The 26,337-nt window shown below is 37.5% G+C and overlaps 2 protein-coding genes across 5 annotated transcripts in view; one reads left to right on the top strand and one right to left on the bottom strand.

The window, feature by feature from the left end:
* Positions 1-84: 84 nt before the first annotated feature.
* LOC113503122 lies at positions 85-20,515 on the bottom strand. The gene is made up of 23 exons (XM_026884941.1): positions 20,133-20,515; positions 19,335-19,572; positions 18,780-18,944; positions 17,921-18,096; positions 17,260-17,433; positions 16,458-16,575; positions 16,113-16,204; positions 15,544-15,733; positions 15,023-15,172; positions 14,586-14,703; positions 13,765-13,912; positions 10,937-10,947; positions 10,439-10,528; positions 9,185-9,458; positions 7,323-7,451; positions 7,090-7,232; positions 6,487-6,974; positions 6,147-6,268; positions 5,944-6,066; positions 5,633-5,835; positions 5,189-5,329; positions 4,980-5,099; positions 85-4,716 (listed from the first exon to the last, which is right to left on the bottom strand). The coding sequence occupies exons 1-23, from the start codon at positions 20,209-20,211 to the stop codon at positions 4,435-4,437; spliced, it is 3,774 nt and encodes a 1,257-aa protein (XP_026740742.1). The 5' UTR covers positions 20,212-20,515; the 3' UTR covers positions 85-4,434.
* Positions 20,516-20,902: 387 nt separating this feature from the next.
* LOC113503194 (ubiquitin carboxyl-terminal hydrolase 32-like) overlaps positions 20,903-26,337 on the top strand; it is a 38,838-nt gene continuing 33,403 nt past the window's right edge. For all 4 annotated transcript variants that reach the window (XM_026885053.1, XM_026885052.1, XM_026885051.1 and 1 more), the window contains exons 1-3: positions 20,903-21,182; positions 21,256-21,490; positions 23,870-24,185. In XM_026885053.1, the coding sequence (XP_026740854.1) occupies positions 21,125-21,182; positions 21,256-21,490; positions 23,870-24,185 (609 nt within the window). In that variant the 5' untranslated portion in view covers positions 20,903-21,124. The remainder of the gene's footprint in view (positions 21,183-21,255; positions 21,491-23,869; positions 24,186-26,337) is intronic.

Below are 26,337 nucleotides of genomic sequence, written 5' to 3'. Positions count from 1 at the left end.
CTTCGAAGAATCCAATAAATCTCAACCTTATCATAAGAATTTAAGGTATATTTATGAATGGTTTCATAAATGAAAAAAAGAACATAAAATAAGAATATATTTATTAGGAAGCATGACTACAGACAGAACAATACACATATCACTTATAACAACAATTATTTTAATCTATTGCTTAATTTTCATCCGCATCCAATTTACTTCGTTTCTCTCTATCTTTAATTAAATATTCTAAAAACTAGAGTGCCCGACTTAAAAATATGCTACTAACCTAATTAAATAACTTAAATAACAAAAGTGTGGGATAATAATAATAATTCATAGTTTCAAATTCATAAAGTATAACTTTATATGTATATAAACGCAATAGATAAAAGACGAAACACTAACTCAAACAATAGAAACAAGTTAATAATGAAGGAAGTAAGATTAAATTGCACACAGCCGTGCCTAAGTTCTACTTGAAGTATATCACACGTGTTATATAATTATGGTTGTATCTAGGGCCCTGCTATCCCCCTTCGTTTGACAATCGTCACGAGACGCCACTCTGCCGTGTAGAGCTTTGTCCCACTTGCACGAGTGCAACCCTCTCAATTTAAGACGTGGTAAAGTCCCCCTCAATGTAGTCATGAGCAACTTCAAATTGCAGTGATTTTAAGAGTACCAAGATATAACTACTAACATGATTACTAAAAAGCTGCCAAGTTAAATTCATCACCCATTGTAAACTGCAATAAGTTCTTAGTTAAAGAACAAGTTACTCAAGACTACATACATGTCATTTTTGATAAAAATTTGAGTCAGAGGCTATCAATGCCTAGTCTACCTACATCTAAAACTTACATAATAAAATGAGGGTACATCGCTTTAGATGGACAGATACGCCATATTTAACCTTATGTTGAGAACCTCTGGCTCAAATTTAAGGGGGCAAAATATGGGAATGTAAATCGCTCAAGTGTATGAAGCGACTTCTTTTCAATAAGTCAAGTGACTTTCTTATCATTTCCTTACATTTAAGTGATTCATTTAAACACTGGTAGAAATGTAAATTGTTTTGAAGGCAGAGATAAAATCGGTCATCATCACTTAGTTACAACAGATACAAATATAAAGATACTATATTATATAAAACTATCGCTATCATTTTAGTATTCAATTTTAGATATAGTTGACATCTTTAGCCTTATTGTTAATGCGGATTTTCACAGATCACGGTAGTAGACATGAATCACATAGATAAAGGGTATTGGTGTTTCAATACATATTGTTTGAACTTTCAAGTATTTATAATATAAAGTAAGCACACTTGGTCTTTTCTGGTCTACTCCTGAAGTTTCAGTTATCTTGTCAATACGATGTTATTGGCTCTTTGCCTTTCAAAGTAAATATAAAAGTTAAAAAAGATCTATCCAGTAAATATATGCACCTAATCAAAAAATCAGGCTTGAAGCTCCGATGTTCAGACCGCGATAACGTCTGGATATAACGCTTTTAATTATTTATTTATGATGACGTGAAATGGACCATTTCGTTTCGTACATATCACTGAAGCCTTTCGGTTCTGTTTTAGATAATTAAATGCATAACTAAGCCCAATAACATTCTAAATCATGAAGTTACAACACTTAGAAATCACAGACGTTGATACAAACTAACTCTATGTAGTACAAATACAGTACAAATGACTCTAAACAGTGACGGAACCAAGATAGTCCGTAGGGCTTGGCGTAGCTTCTCAAAAAATCGTTCTCAAAAAACAAGTCAAATTTAAAAAACTCGATCATTGGTCACAGTAGGTACCTATGTTGGATAAAGTTCCCTTCAACATAAAAAGCTTAAATTAAAGAGCTGCAGCCTCCCAAGGCTCACTTGGCTCCGCCAATAATTCTAAACCTATTATTGACTAACTCGTGCATAATAAAAATTTCATATATTGTATATCAGCAACTTTAAGTACGTTGGCTAGATTTGACTGACTAAACTAATATAAAAATATGTCCTGTCTTATCAACTATACGGTTCGTCTGAATATCACGCTCAAAATTCATTCCATCGTTTTTTTCTCTGGGATTTTTTGTATAACTCTTAAGTCAAAATTGTATCCCTTATAAGTGAGACAGATAGGTTAAATATCTAAGATTTCAGCTTCATTATTATCACCCCAAGTTTAGAACAATATAACATGTCACATGTCACAGCCAAGAATATTTCGGATATAGAAATTAGAATTGGCCTTTGAATAATAAGCTAATGTAAGGTACGGCCCTCACGACCAGACCTCAGACCGGCCAGGACTTGGCCTGTTTTGTACTCGTTTCCTTTGTTTCCTACACATATAATTCGCAAGGTCTGAAGACTACGCCCGAAACATAAATATTTGAAAAAAGACTAATACCTAAGAATCTGTTAAACAATTTCAAATAAGGAGTCCTCAACACCTCGCCTAACCACCTAACACCACCGTAAAAATGAAACGGTAAAAAATACCGACATTTGAGCAAAGTAGTAAGATAATTTCAACATGACAAGAAATTGGAAGAGATTTTGTACTGGCTCGTTGTTAACACAAAAACAAACATTCACGATTTCACACAATATAAAGATATTTCAGCAGTTTATTAGATTAAGTTCCTTGATCACTTTACAATTATCACACGTTATGTAGTTCAAAGTTTTCCCCTATACGCTACGATTTGTAAATGTTTGTAACCTTATAAAATTATTTTCTGTTACTCCTCGCCGGATTGTAATCATTTGCTATATAGATACTTATTTTACCTAGTACTATGTTAAGATATTAATAAAGCTTTTACTAGAAAGTGCGCACCTCATACTTAATGATCCGTTATAGATAGTTTACGCTTATTATGAAGAGACCCTTTTGAGCGGTCCGGCTTCCAGTGACCTTCCGCTACGTCTTCTGGTATGTTATATTATTGCTGGTGTGGAAGGGAGACGCCGCTCTACGCCGTGTAGAGCGCTATCACACTTCCACCATTGTTATTTTATTACTCTTATTTAGACATGTCGGTAGGCTACGTGGTCTCTTTGGTAATGCAAAAACTAAGCCATGAATTCTTGCGTTTGCGTCATGTTTTTTCATCTATTTATAAAGCTCATGGTAATTTTTCAAACGATTGATTTATTTAATTTACTGATTACCTGTGGTTAGTTTGACAGCTGATTAACTAATTCTCGTATTGATTGGCTCTCCAGTTAAATTTTACCTGTCTCAAATAAGCCGTTTTTAATGCAAATACATGCAGTCAAGTTAAGTTACATAAGCTGTGTTGCTCGCTTGGCTTAAAGCTTAAATGTAATGAACAATAGATAACACAGATACTATTTCGATCTCGGTCACAAATATTTCAAGTCATTTCTATATAATGTATCCCTGTTTGTTTGTTAACAACTCACGTACAACGTACATACAATCAACAATCACTAAAATCTGTAGAAGTTTGAGTTTTGACCATATGTTGCCTTTTTAATAAATAGTCTAGTCTAGATTAAAGGATAATTAAATCTTTCCATTTCTGTTACCTCATTAATCACAATGTTTGATAATTAAGACTAGCAATAGCTTGCGTGCTTGGCGCCACTTATCATGTAAATAAGCAAAATAGTTATAAATATACTTTTTTATATAAATACCTTTTATATAAGTCTAATGTTAAATCGTAGTTATATATATTGCTAATTATTGTTTTATAAGATTGAAGGATGATATTACAGAGACTAGTAAATATTTAGCACGCTAAAAACACCTTAACATTAAGGAGTGGAAAACTTACTCTATAAAAGACATTCGAGCTTAAGTTAATATAGAGTTTATAAAATAATATAATTTTAAGTACGCTAGGCAACACTAACGCCTTACTTACACCTTGGGTAAATCGCACAAGAACGCATTTAGTACTCTCTATATCTATCAATAAAAAGTGATAGAACCTATGACTACTTGTACTGCCTCTGACGGGTGTCCGTGTGTGCGTGTGCCGATAATCATAGAGACCTAGTTAACTGCGGTTTGCTCCACCCACATGGACTTGATTCAGGACTTGCGAAAATTTTAATAAATTAATTGTCTCTAAATCGAACCCATAAAAGTCCCAACCACAATCATGTATCAAATGATACTAATCAGACATCCACGTCTGATTTCAAGCGCTTGCAAAGCTCTCGTGTTCGCGATATTTTGCTTGAACCTCTAATATCTATTAAAACGCACACTCGGCTGGTCTGATTAGTTCTTTCAAACAGTAGTACTTAATCATGGGCTGGCGCACCGACGGTGTTAAATAATAATGAATCCGCCTCACGCAAGTAAAGCTTTGTCAGATAATTTCTAATAATAAGTTTAAGTTGTTAGACTGCGACGTAGTAAAGCCTAGTAAAGTATCTACCTTGTGTTGGACCTTTACAATACCTTTAAAGGTCAACATTGTTGAGGTTGGACCCGGAGTGTGTGGGCAGGTCGTCGCTCACCAGCAGCGTCCCTATGGGCACGACGGCTTCGTCCCTTTCCCTGAGTTTCTTCATCTCGTTCCGCAGTTTCTCGAGCACGGCGTAGTTGGGCTCGTTGTGTCGCGCCTTGTCCTGCAGCAGCGTGATGTGCTGCTCCTCTAACTTCTTCTCTTTACAGCTCTTGACGGAACGGGAGCCGTACAGGCGGAGGAGAGAACCCCAAGACCTCACGTGAGGGTGTAGCGCCTGTAGAAGGCATATTGTATAACTCAAGGTAAGAAGGAAAAAGCACATTTACTGAAAAACAAGATGTTACTATTGACTTTTTAAACAAAGTTTTAGTGGCGAAATACTAGGTCTCAAAACTGTCAGTATAACAGCGCCTTAATATATTTTTTTACACCCTGCACTGCAGGCTGCGCATCGCTTATAAAAAAGAACTAGTCGATCTTAGGGAACACTTTACAGCAATGTTCCTGAAACGAAGACAGCGAATTATGAAGACCCACCTGCAATATAGACTGCGAGGCGCGCTGCTTGGCGGTCTTCTTGTTCTTACACACGACGGTCGCCGTGTGCTTCCCAACCTTCATCGTCAGCTCGATCTTCTGGTATTCCAGCTTTTTCATCTGCATATTAGAATATTAACATTAGCTCTCACTCTCGCACTAATTTCAAATGTTTAATAAAAATGTAAGCGTTGTGGTACAGCGTTTACCTCGGTATGTATCATATGTCTGTCACCGGCGCCGAAGTTCCGCAGCAGACAGGTGCGGAGTATGGCGTGAGGGGAGGGCTCGCATGTGGCAGCGCAGAACTCCGTGATGCGAGGGTCCTCGATTCCCACGTAGTCGAAGAACTGTAGAAAGAATGCTCATGGTTAACAGCCACGCTGTGAGAATGGTTGGCATATATCACTTTAGCGCATTTAACAAATATAATGGAGGAATTTAAACTCTCGATCAGTGACTTAAACTGACGGAATCTTAGGTGGTAAAACGACTGGAGTACATCGACGCAAATTTTGGAGTCTTTTTTGTCGATTTTAATTTTGTTACAAAACTTTTCGAGCTTTTCCAGATCATCTTTTTTAAGAGATCAGGATATGTGTATAGTAGTAGGTGTAGTTGTGTGTGACAGCAGCAGTAGTGCGGCTACTCACGGTGAAGTCGGGCTCGCTGGTGTCGGCGGCGGGCGCGGCGTGCGGCGCGTGCTTGTCGAGCTCGTCCTTCATCTCGGGGATGAGGATGTGGATGGAGGCGCGCGCCGCCGCGGACTTGGCCTGGCGCTTGCTGGACCCGTGGCCCACGCCGTACTGCATGCCGCCGATGTACACTGTCGCTTGGTATGGTGTCGACGCGTTTTCTGTACAAATAACTCAATTTATCAACGTCAAATTATATTTACAGACAAGAACTCCAAGTTCTCTGAATTTATCATACGTCTAGTATTTTTAAGTGGTGTAGTACTCACCGAGCTGTTTGAACTCGTACACGGGTTGTTTCTGTAACGCTCTACGAACGTACTCGTGGAAGACTGAGAGGTAGCTGCGGTCGTTAAGGTTCATCACCCAGTCTCGTTTGTTCGCCTTGCCACCTACCGTCCAAAATGTTTCGTGAGTATTTTCCCATATAAAAATAAGCATAAATTAATTTCAATAGCTAGGATGGTCTTACCATTTTCCTGACCAGGAGCGACCGGCTGCGCGGGGATGGTAATCAGTTTGGTGTCTTCGGGCAACGTCGGGTACTGAAGGGTTTTTCTCGCTTTAGTATACTTACGTCGGTCCGCCCACCGCCTAAGATTGTTTTGATAAGATTAATGAACAATACACTAAATGTCGCAAAGGCATGTCTTAAGGGGCTAGTGAATTAATTTAGGGTTAAGGAGGTTAGTAATTTATAGCTTTCTTTCAGAAGGGTTTATTAAGTAGTCCATTGTCAATAAATAAGTTTATTAGAAAAGGCAAGTGAAGGTTAGTATGTCAGTATACATATGAGGACTAGATAAACTCACTTGAATTGCATGATATTAATAGTTTTAAACTTGAACAATTTCTTGCAGTAATCGTTGATTTGTTCTGCAGTCAAGTGCTGCGTCTTCCAGCTGGTGTTGATGGTCTCTACCCTGGGTGGGGGCATCACGATCCCGCCGGGGAGGACCACGGGCTGCCTGTTCACAGGGATCGCCTCTTCCTCCTCTGTTCCATTGACTTCTACCTTTGGCTCCACATCCCCGTTAGCGAAAGGACACGTCATTTCTTCACTGTTGTATTCCACCTTCACAGGCACATTGATATCAAGAGTCCCCGTGGTCGAACTCTCATCGGTAGCCTGACTACCTTCACCATTCTGTGATCTAGTTTCTTCTTCACCTCTGTTGACCCACGTTCCGTTACGAATCTGCTCTTCTATTCTCTGATCAATTCTTTGCTGTTTTTCTTCTTCCTCTAAAGCTCGGCGATACGCGAAGCACGGGATAGCACTTAATGGGATGTCGTGACGCTGAAATAAGTTAATTAACATTGATTTAAATGGATGGAATGGAATGGATTCTTAAATATCAATAACAAAACCCTTGGTCCATTGAGTCGAAGACATAAGCCCGACCAACACTTACCCGAATATTGCCTTTGCCCAAGAAGTAAGGTTTGGACAGCGTGCATACTCTGGAGCCGCGATGCATGTAGATGGGCATCCCGCTGATATGGCGCACCATGATCCAGTCTAGCGGCAATACTTCAAAATGATTTATTCCTTTTTCTGCAAATTTCCAATCAATGTAAGATAAATAATCGCGAAATAACCGATTTTCTTTTTCGTAAAAACACTAGTTTATTGAAAGAAACAAACCTTCTAAAACAATCTTTTGTCTCGTGACATAGGCTTTTTCTTTCGGTTTGGGCGCCCCCTTAAAGCCCTCAGGAAGGTCCTCCTCCAACATCTTTTCGATTTCCTCTTCGGGAAGACCTTCGGATTCCGCTGAAAATTTATGTTTTTGAAAAGAAATGAACCTAAGCACATTCTGAACGACCAAAGACCACGGCGAACATACCGAAGAAATTTTAATAACTTCAACGAAATTGCGTAATACGCAAAGTTAAACAACAAGTTCGATATTTATAGAGGAAATCAGTCTTAAAACATAAATCAAGTTACAGTTGATCAGACAGTAAGAAAATACCAACTAAAGCAACCAAAATAACAAAAGCGAAAAAGTTAAAGAGCTCGAAATACAAAACTTGTATCACCCGTTGAAAACCAACTGAAAGATTCTTCATTCAGTCAGAACAAGTACACAACAATGCCTTAAAATGTATATGAAGAATTCAGTATTAAATTCCCATGATGTATGCATCTAATCTTACAGTTAAGAATGGGATTAAATTGTAGCGACATCTTATACAACTAATATTCATTACGATAGCTCATGATGACATTTAAACAAAAATAGTGCTAAACTAATATTTTACAATATAAATGTATTAGCAAAATGTTTTGTAATATTTAAGTAGATCAGGAGGCACGTCTGGCCGGAGTGCCGGCTCGCGCGGCTGTGCCGGCGCGACATGGTATGCTATAAATGTAGCCTTTTCCCACCCCATCGTTTGGCGCAGGTGCGGGTGAACCCCCTCACCTGTTAGCCCCCGACATGCCTACTTCTGTGGGTATGTCTGGTCACATGGCTACAGATTTACTACAGGGATGGTTCTTTGCGTACAAATATACGTGTACGGTTGCTCTTAGTTACTACCGTTTAATGACAGTTCCGCGTATTTTGTCTATCTTACGTAATAGCGTGGATTGGGATGAATGGAGTACTAGTTAATGAGTGATTTGTTTTTTATGTAAACAAAACAATATTGAGTATCTTTTATATTTAGCGTGCGCACGTATTTGTGAAGTGAGCGCGAATGAGTTTGGGATTGTTTAGAACTGCTCTTTCAATGAAATTTACGTTAATATTAGATCTTACAACTAGTATATTCGTGTTTACGGCTCATGCTTCTTAAAACTAGTTAAATAAATATCATAAAATTACAAGTTATGGTAATGGAACTTGTCCATTTCACAAAACTTAATGAATAAACTTAACTTAGGTAAAACAACAAAAAATGAATTTGAAAAATAATCCTCTTTTAGAATAAGGATATCATGAAATTTTGTTCCTCAAATTAAATAAAATTTGGCTAAGAGCTTAACAAATTAACTTCATGCATTTTAATACTTTACTTAACTTAGTTACTATTTCTAATTATATATTTACTATGGACAATCCAATAACACTTGCAATTTTATAAGTAAAATCAAATCTTGATAAAAGGTGAAGTTGTTATGTTTATTTTACTAATGTTATCATTGGCATGCACTTTATCATACATCAAGATAAATAATTCCAAAACCCAAATTGTATGAATTTTTGAATGTATGTAAAATCTGAAAATAAAAGCAGAGTGATTTTAAAATTCATAAATTAGTCTGCCAATTCACTCCTGATGAAAATTTTTAACATTTTCAATTGATAATTTTCAACGACAAAATACTAAAATCTCTATTTGAAGTAAAAAGACTAATAATTATATAGATTAAATTTTCTCACATAAAACTAGTTTGATTAAACTACAGTTTAAAACCCATTCTTAGCTGTTTTTATTGCAGTGCAGTTTGAAACCAGAACTATCATGCAAGAATTATGTACTCAAATACACAACTACCATCAGAGCTATCTGAATCTTCATCGTTACTGTCTTCATCATTAGACTTGACTTCATCCAAGACCTTGAACTCTCTTAGCTTCTCAAACTCTTCTGGTGTCACCAGGTTACTGTACACCTGGTCACCAGTGGGCCCTTTGTCCGAGATCTCCAGACTGACACCATTCTCTGTTGTCTCCGCACTTGTTTCTGTTTGTACCCCAATGCTATCGTCCAACTTCTGTTTCTTGGCCGCAGGAAGGTCCATTAAATGCTGATCTTCACTCATATTATTCTGTCTAAAAATATTCATTAGTTTAACACCCTAAACAGACACTAATAAGTAAAGCCAGAGTATGTAAACAAAAATTTATATAACCTAGGTTTAAGTCACATAAACTCTCAAACATAGTAAAACTCTCAATCAGATTAAAACATGTGCTAATTTTCAATCTAAGTCTCTGGCTTAACTTGCATAAGACAACACATAATATAACAAAAAAACAATATCTAACAAATAAGAAATACTTAAATAGCAATACCAGATACAACTCACAGTTGCTTGAAATACTGTTGTTTTGCTAGTTATTTACTGTAGTGACAGAAGCAAATGTCATGACCCCAAATTTCATTGACAAGAGAGTTATTGATTAAATATTGTTCCCATTCTCATTGAGTACACAGAATAACTGAATATTGAGTGACTAAACAACCCTAAGTTCTGTATCATACATATGTACACATAGAACAGTCACAACAGTATTGCAGCAAGAGTTGTGTTGTGTGTCAACAAACACCTTAAGCATTACCTTTTAGGTTATTCATATAATCTAAAACGAAAAGATGTCGAAAACTAGTCCACAAATAGCGATGGTACTGTAATCCAATGTGCACAACAACAGTTGGATTTCATCCATCGCTCGCTGTAGACATCGTTAATCTGTGAGCGTGTAAGGCGTGCAATCGGCCGTGAAGAATGCAGCAGGCTTGCGACAGACCAGGGCTCCGCCGCCGTGACGCGAGGTACGGACTCTAGTCTGTAGCAAGCCGCTGAGAACAACCGCTAGAACACCTCGCGTGTCGGCGTCGCCAGCGCCGCTAATGTTCTCTCGTCTACGCTGGAAAAACCATTTCAGTCTTCTGTCTTGCAAAATGGTCTATTATGAGTTCTAGGCACAAAAAACAACTCTCTATCTATTGAGCGTTTAAATTGTTATATGATATCACTGAAATATGACCGTTTTACAAGACGTGTGCAAAAATTGTTTTACTTACGTGACTGACCATGCACTCAATACAAAATGCTAGAAATATTTTCGCTTTTATAAATGATTTTGTAAATTGCAGAAGTGCTTTACTTATAATCTAATACTATAACTTAACTATAAACAAATTCTAGGTCAAAATACTCTGAATTTATTAGCTAAATGTAGTGTGTACGATACGATTCACAGCCTTGCCTTTTTTGACTTGATTACTTAGTAAGTAACGTTCCGTTATCTTGCGTTCAACCAAACAAACAGTGCATGGCTTCATTTTGATTTAGATATTAAACCGGTATCTTGGTATTATGTAAAAATCCTAATGTGTATATAAAATTATGGAACAGTGTAAAATATTATCATGCAAAAATACGCCGTTAGTATTTAATAATTGCCAAGCGCTGACAATAATGAATTGAGTAGTGGATGGGAACGTTAAAATTTCGATAAATGGGAGGAGTTTGTGTTGGATTGTTATTGTTTTAAAAGTTATAGCTATCGACCAAACTACTTTGCAAGAAACTGCATTAAAAATATTTTTACTGAAATAATATAAGCTGAGAATAAATAAATGAAATATGTTCTATTATTTCCTAATAAATTGTATGGTATCGTATCTAAAGATATTATCCGTAAACCGGTGTCAATGAATAAGATTTGCAGTTAAAAAAAGACAAATTTTATAGTTTTTCACAATTGAAGTTTTAACTTCATCTGTGCCTACTACTAAACTAAAGTACCCGTCACGAGAAGCTATAAATTATGTAAACAAACATCTTTTACTAAGTAAACATTTTATACTGCGAGATAATAATAAATTGACCATATTCAATCGACATGAAATATAGACGGGTTATATGAAAGTAACAACCTATTTAATTTAGTCGGATCATATTTTAACGACGCAAAGCGCTATCGTTTGTGTTTCTTGGTACCGGAACGCGTCCGTCGCAGGGATTGTGAACTATCGGGACGCCATTTTGAAATAAACGCATCATTCGAGTTTCGAATGCGTACGAGTTTGTTTCATTGCTTTGCATATATCGCGGATCTGGTTGTTATTGTTAATTTTGTTATTGTTTCGTTATCACTTTTTTATTGTTGTTACTTTAATTGTTGCGTTAATTTTATTTGTTATTACGTATAATGGAGCCAGTAGCCAGTACATCTAAGGAAATAAATTCGCCACGAAAAAAACGTCAAAAGGTGCGTAATACAATTTATCTAAAATATATAATAAGTAAAAAGAAAGAGTTGTTTGTTCAAACGCGCTAATCTTTGGAAACTTAAGGTTAATATTAGAAGTAGGTTTTAAATTGTGAAGTAATTGGTTAGGTTAATTGGTATTGACACAGAAATGGAAACATCTGAATCTGACGAATAATTATTCTTAAATAATATTTATGTTAATTAATATTTGTTACTTAATAATTTATTAAATCTTAAACAAATTCATTTTTTTTGTTGGTCCAAATGTTGTGAACTCCTGAACACTTGTTTACAAAATTTATAGCTTCTCATGACGGTTACTTTAGCATTGGTTTGAGCATAATATTAGTTGCCACGAGATAAATACCCCAATGCTGTACATGGGCCATCTTTTTTTGTCTGTAGCTTTACTAGTTTTATCATGAATAAATATGGATACGAGACTATAATTCCTACATCTTTGACAGTCGTTACAGGTAGCCAGAAGCTTGAAAGTCTGACAACCAGTCTAACCAAGGGGTATCATGTTGCCCAGGTAACTGGGTTGTGGAGGTCAGATAGTCAGTCGCTCCTTGTAAAACACTGGTACTCAGCTGACCAGTGTTTTAGCGACATTTATAATCGACTATCGATCTTTGTCGAGGGATAATACTTACATAAAATAAAAATATCAAATGAATAAATTATAAATCACCTTTATTTACCATATATTATTATATATTTATATAATTTATCCAGTAATGCACAACCTAAATTAAAAACTGATTTAAAATAACCTGTAAGCACAGAATTTTCTAAACGAACAAAAGTCTACAAACATCAAAAAATTACTTTCTCTTACTTACTATGAACATTATCACAGTGGTATGCAGCTATTGAAAATGTTCCTAGACACATCTTTTTAAACATTCATTATTTTTAAACATGCTCCTAAGCATGTGTAGCTACAGATATACATATTATTTTATTTATCGTTAAATTTATATTCAAAGCTCAATCTTTTTGGTTTTTTTTTTAGGTCAGAATCTTGGCAACACTTACTACAGATTAATAAAACAATAGAACGATTCGAAAATTGAATTTTAGACGTGACTCAAACATAGTCTTATGATTAAAATAATCTTCTATTGCCTAGTTGTTACTACACAAAACTTTTTCGCTTTATTTGCCACAAATGTGTTATAAAAAGTTTCATTAATTTTACATGCCAGTCAGTTCTTTATACAATGTGACAAATAGTTTTATATTACAGTCAATATATACAAAATCGTAATAGAAAGTTAGATTTATTTAAAGATTTTTATACACGAGGGAATGCCACCTCAATAACTGATTACTTTGGATATCCAGTGACTATCACAACTGTTCCTAGTTCCTACGCAGCGTACTTTGATGGCCATAGTCATCGGGTATTCAAATTACATTGCCTCATGTACAAAAGGTCTAATAACGTGACAAAAATATCTTTAGTAGACAGAGAAAGCGAGAGGGACACAAAATAGGCAGTTTTAGAAAACTACAAATAATCTACATTGGTGCCGTAGTTAGAATATAATTAATCAAGTTTAATATAAGTACTTAAATATAGCATTATTTCCTGCTATAGTATTCTGTATAATGCCTTAACTAAACTTGAATTTTATCAATTTAAAGTTTTCTTTTTCACAAAACACGTATATTACCATGAATTTATATCCGTTGAAACTTAGCATATCAGACTACAATTTTCTTACCTTATAGTGAAATAAAAATATTATGCATTTGAATACAGACTTGAAAGGCCTAGAATTGACTTAGAACCTTTAGCTTAAAATGCATGACAGTATTACTGACCTCAAGTTAAGTACCTATTGCGGATTACATTAGTTAATGCAAGAATATGGCTTGATGGCTACGAAACCACACACTTGTAAACGTAGGTTGTTTGAACAGATAGTCAAAGAAGGCGTCAGAATGCGGATGTTAAAGATGATGTTGAGCGTAAATACGGATAAAAGGTTTATTTATAGTAATGACGTGTTATTCTATTGTTATTTGTCGAGCGGCAGGGTTGTGTGTGGAATGTGTGCGTGTGCGTGTGTGTGGTTGTGTGTGTGTGTGTGTGTGTGTGAGTGTGTGTGTGTGCCTAGCGCCTCTTGCGGCGCGGCTTGGGCGGCGGCGCGACGCTGACGGAGGCTTGCTGCAGCTCGGCGGGGGAGGCGCCCGCCTGCTGCTGCAGCTGCCCGCGCGCCTCCACGAAGAACATCACGTCGCGCAGCTGCTCCTTCAGCTCCGACACCTGCAGGACAACAAAATACAGATCAGATCACTTGGTGATCAGGGTTCATCGGTGGTTGGGGCGGCGCAGAGCCGCGCATGAGCGCGCTCTCCCGCCCTAACTAGGGTTCTGGGCGACGGCACGGGGGTGTCTGTGGTCCGAGTATAGGACCCACGGCGGGGGGCCACATTCGGTGCTATGGATGCGGTCCCAATATGAGGCGAGGAGGCCGACGCTCTTTACACGTCGGCCTCCACACAACACGAGAAAGTGACCTACCGGCCCACATTACTGGCCGGTGGAAGCCCGCGGTCGGTGTATAAAGGATTGCAACGCATTGCCATACACCGACACAAAAACGCGGATGACGTAGCACGGCGGTTCAGGTTTAGTCAGTAAAAGTCTGACACTACCCATTTCTCCTCCCCCGAGGGAGTGGGTGTCCATGAGGATTCCCAAGCCTTACCAAAAAAAAAAATGGTTTCATCGGTGGTGTGCAGATAAAAGATGGTTTTCACTAGATTTTGTTGTTTCAGGTCGAATACTAACAGTCTACCTAGACCTATGAACAAATGTCCCAAAAATGAACAATTGTAGAAAAATATTATGATAAGTATAGCCTAAGCACACCTCGAAGCATAGTTCAAATCTTGCTATACTTCCAGTTGTTTGAGTATAATGTCCTCGTACATACCTCCTTAACGAAGTTCTCCTCCCGTAACTTAGCGCGCGCCTGCCACTCCGCCTGACTGCTGGCCAGCGCCGCAGCTAGGCCGCGCTCCTCAGACAGCTCGTTAGAAAGAGTGGACAATCTAAAAACAAGACATCAACATGAAATACTTATAGAAGCAGTAACATATCATAATTTATCTCGTCTAGATTACTGTTCTTCTTAAATAGTCGTAATGGGACTTTTTTTTTAATGTAAAACATTAATCGACTATAATATTTGAAGAACATTCTGCATTAATTTAAAGGCATGGGAGGAAAAAAAAATTCTGTACTTATATTCCCTTTTTTGTAAAAATCTACTTAGTACCTTGAAGAAGAATCTGTAGTAATCATGGACAGTTTGGTGGGAAGTGGAAACGCTAGGAAGGACAAGAGTAAGCGAGTCGTTGGCTGCCTTACTTGTTGGTGACATGCTGCAGCTTCCTCTCGAGCGCCTTGTTCTCCTTGGTGAGCGTGGCCACCTGCTCGCCCAGCCGCGCAGAACTGGACTCCGCTTCCGTGGCCCGCGAGCGGAGGGCCTCGCACTCCGTTATGTAGTCCGACTCTAATCTGGAAGAATGGTTTACGTTTCATGGGAGTAATTTGAAAAGCGATTCCGCTGGGGCTATAACCAGAAAAAGGAGAATAAAATAGGACTGGATAAAAACTTCAGTATTACTACACTGAACATTTTATCCAGTCCAACCCCAAAAAAAAAAGGAAGCTGACACATCTTCACGCTGCCTTCTTATTTGCACAGAGTCACGAAAAAATTAACCTTTTCCTAAGTGGTCAGGATGATGACTAAAATGACAGCAACGATTCTGTGGCGACACCTACGGGCTAAACGCGCAACAACATCGGAATAGTATCGGCATAAAAAGTTTTTACGGGTGCGAAGTCCAAGAAAATCAAATAAATGACACCAAACGCCAACTCACTTAGCCATCCTATCCTCATAGAACATCCGCTGGCTGTCGAGCTGCTGCGTCAGTATGTAGGTGAACTCTAGCTGCGCGGAGTCCAGCTTCTCCCCGCCGCAGGCCGAGTCCTCGCCGGGCAGCCCGCCCTCCGCCGCCACCAGCTTGCCGTCCGCCTTGTTCTGGACCAGACGGTGCACGAAGTTGTCGCCTAACGACAACGTGACAAGATTTAGACTTGATGCGTGATAATATATGGATGGTATCTTGCACGACCATTAGTTGACTTGTGGATGTCTAAGGGATAAAGTCTGCATTTGTTGTTGCCTACTATCGTATTACGCAAATATAAATAAAAACTTGTTTAATTTTTCTAACTTTTTCATATACTTCTTCTCAAGTTGATGTTGCTGACTTTGAGCCCTAATTGTAGCCAGACATCATCAAAAGGTGCAAAAGAAAAAAACATCGCACGGAAATATAAATATTGGAATTTTGGATTCTTAACCCGCTGTTAGCAAACGATTAAGTCCTACATAGAAAGAAGCCTTTGGAAAGCTTATATAGTTTCTGTTATCAGATAAACTTACCCGCATAGTCCCAAACTCTATTTGATCCCAATTGCAGAGCATAAGTGTGATTGGAGGCTAGGAAGTGTTTGGCCGCATGGCCATTTTCGTACCTGAAGGTTAAAGAAAAAATGTAGGACTTCTATACCCTGAACATATTTGATATTCTGAAAGAAACACATTTACTTAAAAATGCGAAATTTACAACTATGCATCTCAAACGTTTCAGAATCAAAGTGTTTCTAATAAACTACTTTTGAAGCGTAGTGTAGTATTTAGACTATTAAAATCACAGTAAAATTGTGAAACTACTTTAAGACTGTACACTAGTATTATTACGTAGCTTTATCTACTCTATTTTCCTACCTCCCACAGCCCACGTGTCCGCATATGAGACAGATCCACAACGTGCCAGCCTCCACGCCGTCCAGCAGGCCTTCAGCCACGCCGCTGATATTATCCCGGGTCTCATCACCATCTTCCTCTGAAAGAGACCGGTACATATTTGTCATTTGTATAAACATTGGAATAATTGGAATTTATACCCACAGTACAGGACCCAGAGTAGCACCTTGGGCACTCTCGTTAACAGAATATCGTTAACTGATAGATTTTCTATTTTAAATTTATTTTTTTGTGTAGTTCTGCAAAGTAAAAATAAAGAAATTGATATTAATTAACAACATTAAATTACTTTCGGATTTTCTTGGAATTAATGAAGTGTATGAGAGATTTCAAATTCGAAAGTTTACGAAAGAACTTGAAAATTTGAGTTTTTAATTTATCTATTAACACTTTTTAACTTACGTATGGCATCGAACCATGGGCTGTAATCAAAAGGCACATACATACCATCCAAGTTGCCGAGATGGAGATGCTGAGGTAGATGTGTAGCGTCACCAGGCTTGTTCGATTTCGAATTCGTTATGAATATGTACGAGGCAGTCTAGGTGTACGCGATGTCGCAGATAAGATGCAGGAAAGCCGGCTGCGCTGGTATGGCCACGGAAAGAGGAGACCACCTTGATGGAAAAATGGACTGAGGCGGCGGGTTTTTAATATTTGCAACGTGGATTTCAGCTCAATCTGAGAAATGGCAGTGCAGTCCCAGCCCCCAGCTTACAACTGCTACCCTAGGCGTCGGCCACCTAGCCCGGAGGGTACCCACCGTCGAGCGCGTGCGGCTGGCAGTGCGCGCAGACGGCGCCGCCGCGCGGCTCGGGCGTCTGCGCGCAGCGGCACACGGGGCAGCGCGCGTCCCGCCAGCGCACCAGGCACGCCGCGTGGAACGCGTGCGCGCACTGCACGCTCAGCACGCCCGCCACGCTCTCGTCCATGCGCTCTGCGGGACACGCCACACGACCTCACACATTACTACCGCACTCCCGAAACATTATTACAATAACTCTCTTGTTTAAAGGCGACTCATAATTATTAATTTGACTAACAACGTGTACGAATCGATTGGTTTCGAACCCAAACTAAGAACTGAGTTTACGAAATATCTCCGCAATTAGTAGAAAGCGATCAGGCAATTTTAGTAACCATTGTAAACTCATATAGATAAACACATTAAAAAAAATGTCAAGTTAAGTTTCTAACTTTCCTTACTGAAGATAATAATGTATGACTAGAGCTTCAAACCTAATTAAATACTGTACAAATCAGCAACCTTGACACACATGAAAAATCCAATTATTACAACTATAAATTTATTTTTTACCTACATATCCTGTTAACTAATGTAAACATGTCTTACATGTACTAACGAAACTAAGTACATACATATGTGATCGACCACTGGATGCTTTTATAAAAATACTACATACCCAGGCAAACAGGGCAGGTTGGTAGTTCAGTGTGGGAGGGAGGCGGAGTGCCGTCCCTGGCCCACTCTACACGGGATACCCAGGCCATGTGGCACAACGCGTTGGGCTCTAGACTGCTGTACGGGACCCCATCGAATGTCTCATGGAACTCCCGGGCCGCATGACTTGTGCGGAATCTAAACCAAAATATACTTTGACTTCGTTATGTTCTTCTTCACTTCTGGTTCCAACCACTTTGATGTTTTATCGATGTAGCTAATTCGGCGTAGCACTGAAATTAACTTTGGCCCTTTTATGGAAGACAAGGTTTTAGTCTGCTTAATTTCTTTCGCACTTTCTGCAAAATTGTTCCAACAATCGCAAAAAGCAAGATTTATAATCCAAATCTTGAAGACTTGAAGTCATGTCATAAGTTGAATGTCATTGCTAAGGGCGCTTTCAATTTATTGCGCGGTACGGTTGCAGTCCGACACCGAACATCTCAATTGAAAGCGTAATTTACAGCCGTGCGTTTTTATCCCAGTGATGTCACATAAGTCAAGCCATGGACTCTGACGAAGAAACATTACTGTTAGTGCTCGTGTTGATCATCAAAAGAAAAGCAAAAACGACGCCCCCGTAAAAGAGCAGCACCGATGTTTTCTTTAACATGTAATTCTGATGATTTCCACTGCACTATTCAACACGGAAATGAAATGAGGTTGCCGCCCTATTGTCGAGCCCGTTTTGTACCGACCGTTTTGTATGAAAAAAGAGGATGGTCCGTGTGAAGTACGTCTAACGCACCGCTTCGGCACCGCAGCGGTCCGACACGAAACGCATAAATTGAAAGCGCCCTTAGTTGTTGTTGTTGACTTACGTGAATAAAGCCATGTAATGGTCTGGAGAGCCATCCCTCAGTACTCTTACATGAGCTATATCCTGCTGGCAGGCAGCTGCAAATGCCAGCAGGTCTGGGGCACCGAGGGCACCAGGAACTGACAGCAAGCACAGTGTCTTTGCTTCCTCAGCTTCTTTCATTTCACTAGTCGAAACACATATACTTTTTTTAAGTAATGAAGTTGCAAATACTCAAGCTTCACAATAAAAAGGTTCTGGAACTTACTTAACAACAGATTTGAAAAAGCCTTACCTATTAAATATTAAATAAACAGACATTTATTGACACTTAAATTATAATTATGGTCGAGTCTGGATGAGGCTAGCACAGGATGGGAAAATGGCACCAAGATGAGTACAGCACATCTCAAGGCTGCACTTGTTTATGGCTGCTTCTACTCTCTTAGGTGTAAGGTGGGAGTTGTTACTGGCAACACCAACACCAGTATTAAGCTAACATTTGTTTAACAAAACCAACTATTTGACTCAACTCTATTGTAATTCATCTCTAAAATCAATTTTGTTTTCAACTTACTTCTCCTTATACAAATGCAGTACACCTTTAGTGACTTCAACTAAAGGGTTTCCACAAAAGAAGCTGATGGTCTCATCTTCTTCTGAGACACTGCTGTCTGGAGGTGATCTCCGGGAGCTGGTGGGCAGGATGCCAGTGTCAGTGTTGGGACCAGTGAGAACACTGGCATATGTCTCCACTGTGATGGTCTTTGACTCACGAGCACCCCGGTCCCTCTTTTTCTGTTCTTTAGCAGCTTCTGTAGTTAATTAATAAATGTATCTGATTTTACTTGCCTTATTCTCACTATATTTAGATGTTTTTAATCAGCGAATATTACAGAGTATTCAACTTTTTTCCAGCCATACATACAAATTGGCAATGGTCAACTGGCAGCCAGCCCTTTATTATTATGACCTACATGTAGGTAATAGAATAATGTTATGATAATTAACATTTTAATGACAGAATCAACTATGAGATTTAACTTGTGTACTTAATAAATCTTTCGGTCTATAATTTGAAAATGTATGATGTTTTATTAATGTAATAATCTTGATATTTCAGAAATTGTAGCAGGCATACATATACTGCTAGGGATTAAATCTAGATCAAAAAGATAATGGATAGATAGGAATAAGTTTAACAAAGGGTTTTATGATGTGATGACTGATATCAAAAGGAAATTGCAAAGATTGATGACTGACAAGGGACTGTAGTTAAAATATTTTGGTAACACAGCTGTTGCATTGTTTGTCAATTTGCTACACAGTTTGATGATACATTATCAACTAAATAGTATTTTTGTAATCATCTTACCCATTTCAGAGGGATTATCGCCCATTTCGGGCAGGTCTTCATCAATTTCAATACGTAGAACGCACAAAGACACGGACATTTACAATCGAATTATTAATTCAAACAAAAATAAGAAACTGGTCTACACGGCCTTTACATTACTTGTGTTTTTCCAAATTATCTACCCTCAAAAAACTTGGCATGATAATGCAAACAAAGCAGTAAACTCGAGATTTTTGCAGTCACAGCACAATCGGATGGAAAATGCAATAGTCTAGGCAAATAAAAAAATTACATGATTTTTGGAACAAACATAGAGATAGCAAATATCAAATTGCTAATGCGAGAAAGAGATGCCTGAACAACTAACATGTTGTCATGTCATGTTGTTGTATTGAACTGTATTCTGTCAATACTCAGTAACATTCCTTTGCATTTTTTACGAATTCATTAATTTTGAGTTTAGTCACTGCATAAAAAAAAAAAATTTTTATTTTACCTCAATTGTTTAAAAATTTGTATAGGGTTGAAAAATATAAATCAATTTAAAATTACACTGCGAACGAATTTCGGAAAAACGGTGTGAGTTTTCGACTCCACATTTGAGGAGAATAAGGAAGAAATAAGTTGTCTCGCAAAATAATGTAAACCTGAAAAATAATAATGGTTAATTGGGAGGTTCAATTGCTGTTAAGCCAATAATGACTAAATGCGTGTATTTTACAGTTCGTGAAACAGAACGTTTATTTAAAAAAAAACCTCTGTGGCGTTTTATATTTTCATTGTACATTGCGTATTTGCAAGATAGTTAAGACAAAGTAACTGATACGAAAAACGCAATTGGTATCACGGAGTCTCAAAAGTTGTTCTTATTGGATGTGATGTTGAAGTAAAAGAAAAAATATTCAATATGGCTACAGATCATACGACGTGAGCTGTCAGCTGTAATAATTTTTGTTTCTTTGTGTTTATTACGCCTTTAAAAATGTTATGATCGTTATTTACTCGCGAATATGGGTGCAAAAGACTCAAAACCATCTTTTATATTGTACGAGGATGCAGTGAAACGAGGTACGCGTTGTGCATAAAGTTGATCTAAGTGCGTTGTAGGAATGTGATGAATATCAGTTTATTTTATTTGCAGTGTCTGATAGTGAGTTGAGACGTATACGCGAAGCGTTCAAGAGATGTGCCGGTGCGAACGGGACGGCCTTGAGCTTAGAGGCGTTTGTCCACGAAGTGCTATGCGATGGTGTTCCCTTCGAGGTGGCGGAGTGGCTGTACCAGGCCTGCGGCGGCACCAAGCGCGGCATCGCCTTCCGGGAGCTGCTCTGCGGGATCGTCGTGCTCACTAAGGGCAACATCGAAGAAAAAATCAAGTGAGTGTTTACTTCGTCTTGTTGTTACTGTTGTCACAATCATGTCACATTATCAATCTGATGATAGGTAGTATTACGTGCTATGTTATTAGCGCTAAACTGTTTGGCAGACAGTTTTCATTAGCTTGTTTACTTAATAAGAATAGGTTGTATTTAAATTGTGAAGTTAAATTGGCATCTAATTTATGGTAATTAGTATTCAAGAGTGTGTTATGATTGAGAGAATTAAATACACACTATGAGTTGTCACTTGCTTCAGTATTTTTCCAAGGAGGTTGTTGTGGGGTATTGGTACTTGTCACTGGAGTAAATGCCTGTGCTCTTGCGGTTTAACTAATTAGTAACATTAGATGCACTAGATAATAGAACTATGATAGAAACTTAGACATGTATCTATGCATCAGATAAAGATGTTCATAGTTAGAGTGATTTGCAACTTGTCTTTTATATTGTGATACCTTTCAATATTGAATACAATAATTGTTATGGTACTTTGTTTTCATTACAATTGTATTACTTTGCATGCATATTTTGGTTTAATGACATTCAAACTTTTTAAATTAGTGTTGTGGCATTGTTTTTTTGGTCATTTTAACATATTTTTCTATAATCCACCGATGTATTTCCTATTGCATAAGAACTTTATAGGTGCTACTGATTCAAGTTAACTTGGCAACTAAGCCAGAAATTACTTTTACTTAAGATAAAACGAGACATCAGCTTAAGATTTTTATGAAAATAATATTTGTCCTGAACTGTATAGGGAGAACTAAAAGCTTTCCAAAGCCTGCCTACTATTTCAATATATAAATGTTACCACTACCTACTGAAGTACATAACATTTGATATTTTTGTTATTAACAATTCTTCATACTAATCCCTAACTGCTTAGGTTGCTCTATCGCTATTTAATAAATATGCTTTCCAAATCACATTTCTAATTAAATACATTGTCGGTTAGTATTTCATTTAGTCATCAGTTATTTTTCTCTATTGGTGTTAAGTTTATGCTCTGGAATATATTGATTACTTAAAGCTACAAGTTTCTTTGACTAAATTATATTGCAGTCATATCATTTTATTTAAAAACATAAATAAATTGACCACTATTAAACCTTCACCCTGTTTGTAATTAATTTTACTGCTGTAAAATTCTATGGTGTACAATTCTGTATAATATTTATTGCATATACATTCATTCCATTATTTGTTTGGTTTTATTAAGTGAATCATGAGTTCAAATCCAAGTAACATCAAGCCCGCTTTAATTATTATCCAATTTCAGAACTTTTGTCATAAATCACCACTAATTCTGGATAATCTAAAGCATTATTAGTACCTCTGAATCCTGTAGGTGTTTTAAAGAACAGCCAGAATTATGTTAGTTCCTTGTTAAAGCCTAATTTAATAAAGGATGTCCTGAAATCATCATACTTAAGCACTTGCTGAGAATACTTCTCAAACAGTTGTGTTCTTAATTTCATAAATTTCTTGAACCAAATTCTTCTCAATCATAGCTCAAGCCATTAAGGCTTTGTAAGTCATAATAAATGTCCAATTACTCCTAGACTAGGAGCAACATTTAGGTGTAAGTTCATTTAAATAAGATTCTAAGTTTTGTAGTTTAATCTCATACATAATAATTTCTTTAGTATGAACAGTCCTATCATAGTGTAGAGAATGGAAAGCTTTCAATCAAAGATACAACTAAGATTTAATCAGATCATTTCGATCAAGCATTGTATGGTAAACTGAAATTTAAGTTCTATTTATTCGTTTTGTTTTGCTTTTACTGTCCAAATGGATGGCGAATTCTTCTCTACAATTTATCCATTCTTGCATTTTTTTACATTGATCATAGTACAAACGCAATTTGTTGCGCTATGAAAGTCAGGTTCTTCTTTTTGCCACCATATGTTATGGTGGAACCCACAGGAACCATACTTTTGCTCAAGATTTATATGGCAACTGTCGAATATTTCCTCTCTTTAGTGGTCCAAAAAGAAGCCAAAATCTGGTGACTGACACATAAAAATGAGTGTTAATATTGTTTTAACATAATGTGCATATTCATTGTTATATTATTTCAGGTAGATTGATATCCTTATCATTAAGGATGTTTAAAATGCTTTTTTGAAAATTTAGTATCATCCTACAATTTGAATAGCAAGCTTTATGTTACTATGACACAATGACTATGACTTTGTTAAAAGCCTGCATTGTCTATCGTTATAATAATATATTGTGCGTATAAATATTGTGCAATTACAACACAATCAGTTAAATAAGCGACAAAAACCGATCAATACAATATGTATATCCTTATCATTGTTCAAATGAAAAACTATGTTATAAGCTAAAACTGTATCATACTTCTAGGTTCCTATGGACCCTCTACGTAAATAACCAAGGTGATAACAGCACATACATATACAAGAGGGATTTCGCACGGACTCTACAGCTGGAATATTCTTCACTTCCTCTCATTGGCGGCCAGAGGAATGCGGAGATACTCCTGAGCCTGTTTGGGCCGACGGAGAAGGTCACATTCGACCAGTTCCGGTCGTGGCTGCTCATACATAAGGATGCGACAGTGTTGTCCAAATGGCTACTGTCCGAGGTGAATGTGGCTCAGGATCTGGAGACACCGACGTTTTACCAGAGCCTGGCTGGTGTTACACACTTGGAGGAAAGGGTGAGTGTTAATCTTTAATCCAATTAAGATTAGACTAGCATAAAAATGTGTCAAAGAAAGGGCAATTTTGGTTGAACTCTTTAAATTCTGATTACAAATTATCATTTTTTTGCGATGGACGTCTTTGTTGACCTGTGCGAAATATCTACAGCATGACAATAGGATGAAAGTAATGATGACTGCGTAAAATAGAATTCGTCTATCTCGGATAACGACTATCGGGCAGATATCAATTAAATACTTTTTTGATTTGTTCATACATAATCCACTTACAGCTGTTGTTCTAATGCCTATCACATGTGGGATTAATATTATGTAGGTGTTTTTGTCGTGGATAAGACTGAAAGAGGAAGGAAGGTAGAAGAGGCGCTTAGAGATGCCTTTAGAACCACTTAGGCCTACGATATTGGAGATCGCTCTTTAGATTAAAACCAGCTAAAGTAGTATCAATCAGTCTATTGGTAGTTTCTTATACGGATTTAAAAGGCGTCGAAGCCTTTAGACGCTATGACCACTTCTCCAGAAACAAATATCGAAATATTAAACCATCACAGCATAGTAACTGAAAATATGCATGAGATACCTAATAGGCATATCCGTGTGACGTCAGTAAAGATGTCTGCCGATACGGTATCTAAACGTCAATGAGTTGGATGCAATCGAGGAATTGTCGCGCTTTATCGAGAGCCCGCCTTGATACCAATAATATGTCGGTGTGCCGAGGACACTACCCAGCCGGCGTTTATTGTCAAGGCATAATTTACACCATATATTTATTATTATTATGGTATACATGCTGGTTTCCAAATTCCAATGGCATTGGCAAAGCTGTAAGCAAAAAAGCATTTTTTTTTCCTGCGAAGAGTTATAACATTTTTGAACTTGTATTCTTCTAAGGAATGCACAATCAGATCTTTTCCTGAAAAACGACATCTCTGACTGCAAGAATAAGTAAATTATAGTATCTATAACAAAATTATCAACGTACCTGATATTCTTTTATGCTCTGTCACAAGTCATTCCCATTATCATAAAATTGCTTATTTTTGGAAAGCGCAAACATATTTATCAGGATGATACTAAGGTACTTAAGCCGTCTTCAAAGATGAAATACATGGTAACATCTAATTAACGCATTTGAAATCTAGGTCTATGCAATTAACTCTTTTGTGCACAGCACCGAACTTTACGCTCTGATTATACAAGTATCTAAATTTCTGTAATTAGATACTGAACTATTTATTCAACCTTTGAAATATTTGCACGGAATTATGCTGGCTAGCAATGTAATACGATCGCTTACTGCAGCTGCAGATCAACAAATAGTTATAATGGTAACAAACATTTTGAGTAGATTTTTTCCTAGCCCATTGTGTGGGGCAAACGCTTCCCCAAATACTTTCAGGATTCCCTGTCCTGCGCCTCAAACCAACGCTCGCGGTACGCCTCCACATCAACCCGCCATTGCTTTCTGTGCCAACACTGCCATCCGAGACGTCGACGTTTGATACATTATTTGACCATTTTCCCGAGTGCTAAAACTTAAGATAATTTTTAGTTACAATAAATGTTTATTTATTGTTGAATAAATAGCATATTAATGCATATTATTGAATGGCGTTTCAGTACTTGGCCAAATAGCTTCTAATAACGAAGTCTCTGTAAATAACCTGTTTATTACCTCCAGTTATGTATTCTAAATGGCCGCTATTTCCAAATCTTAAATGATGTACGTTTACCTTACTATTTAGTGATGACTAAAAGCTTAATTATATCATTTGTCATCCTCTATCATTAACTGACAACGTTTATTATAATTATCTCGTAACATTAGCTGACTAATTCTAGATTATCTCGAAATTGACATCTTAATTACTGACTGATCTAACTGCACGGAGAGCCAATTGGTATAAGGCACTACGCCAAATCCACAGCGAGCGAAGCGCCACGAATGAGACCCCCGCTTGGGATACGCATTTGTGAGAGCCTCGGATGCTTGTTCCGAGTCTGGGTGTTTTGTGCATGTGACTTTTTTGTGGAACCCCCTGCCTTACAAAACTTAGATTATCTTATAATGTGTCAAGAGATTTTTCTAGCGCACAGTATCTGAATAAGGAAAACCACAATACAGTGTTAGGAACAACCCAGACAA

Source organism: Trichoplusia ni, chromosome 18 (genome assembly GCF_003590095.1).
Source record: "Trichoplusia ni isolate ovarian cell line Hi5 chromosome 18, tn1, whole genome shotgun sequence".
Lineage (NCBI taxonomy): Eukaryota > Metazoa > Arthropoda > Insecta > Lepidoptera > Noctuidae > Trichoplusia > Trichoplusia ni.
The sequence above is the reverse complement of the archived record's forward strand: the minus strand, read 5'-3'. Positions and strand labels throughout refer to the sequence as shown.

Bases quoted from the DNA above. Each gene is read 5' to 3' on its own strand.
- LOC113503122 (XM_026884941.1), bottom strand. From the start codon at position 20,211: ATGTCCGTGTCTTTGTGCGTTCTACGTATTGAAATTGATGAAGACCTG. The intron at 9,459-10,438 runs GTAAGTAAAACA...ATTTTTAGACAG, and splicing joins TTGAGTGCATGGTCAGTCAC to AATAATATGAGTGAAGATCA. The intron at 6,269-6,486 runs GTGAGTTTATCT...AAACAATCTTAG, and splicing joins ATTAATATCATGCAATTCAA to GCGGTGGGCGGACCGACGTA.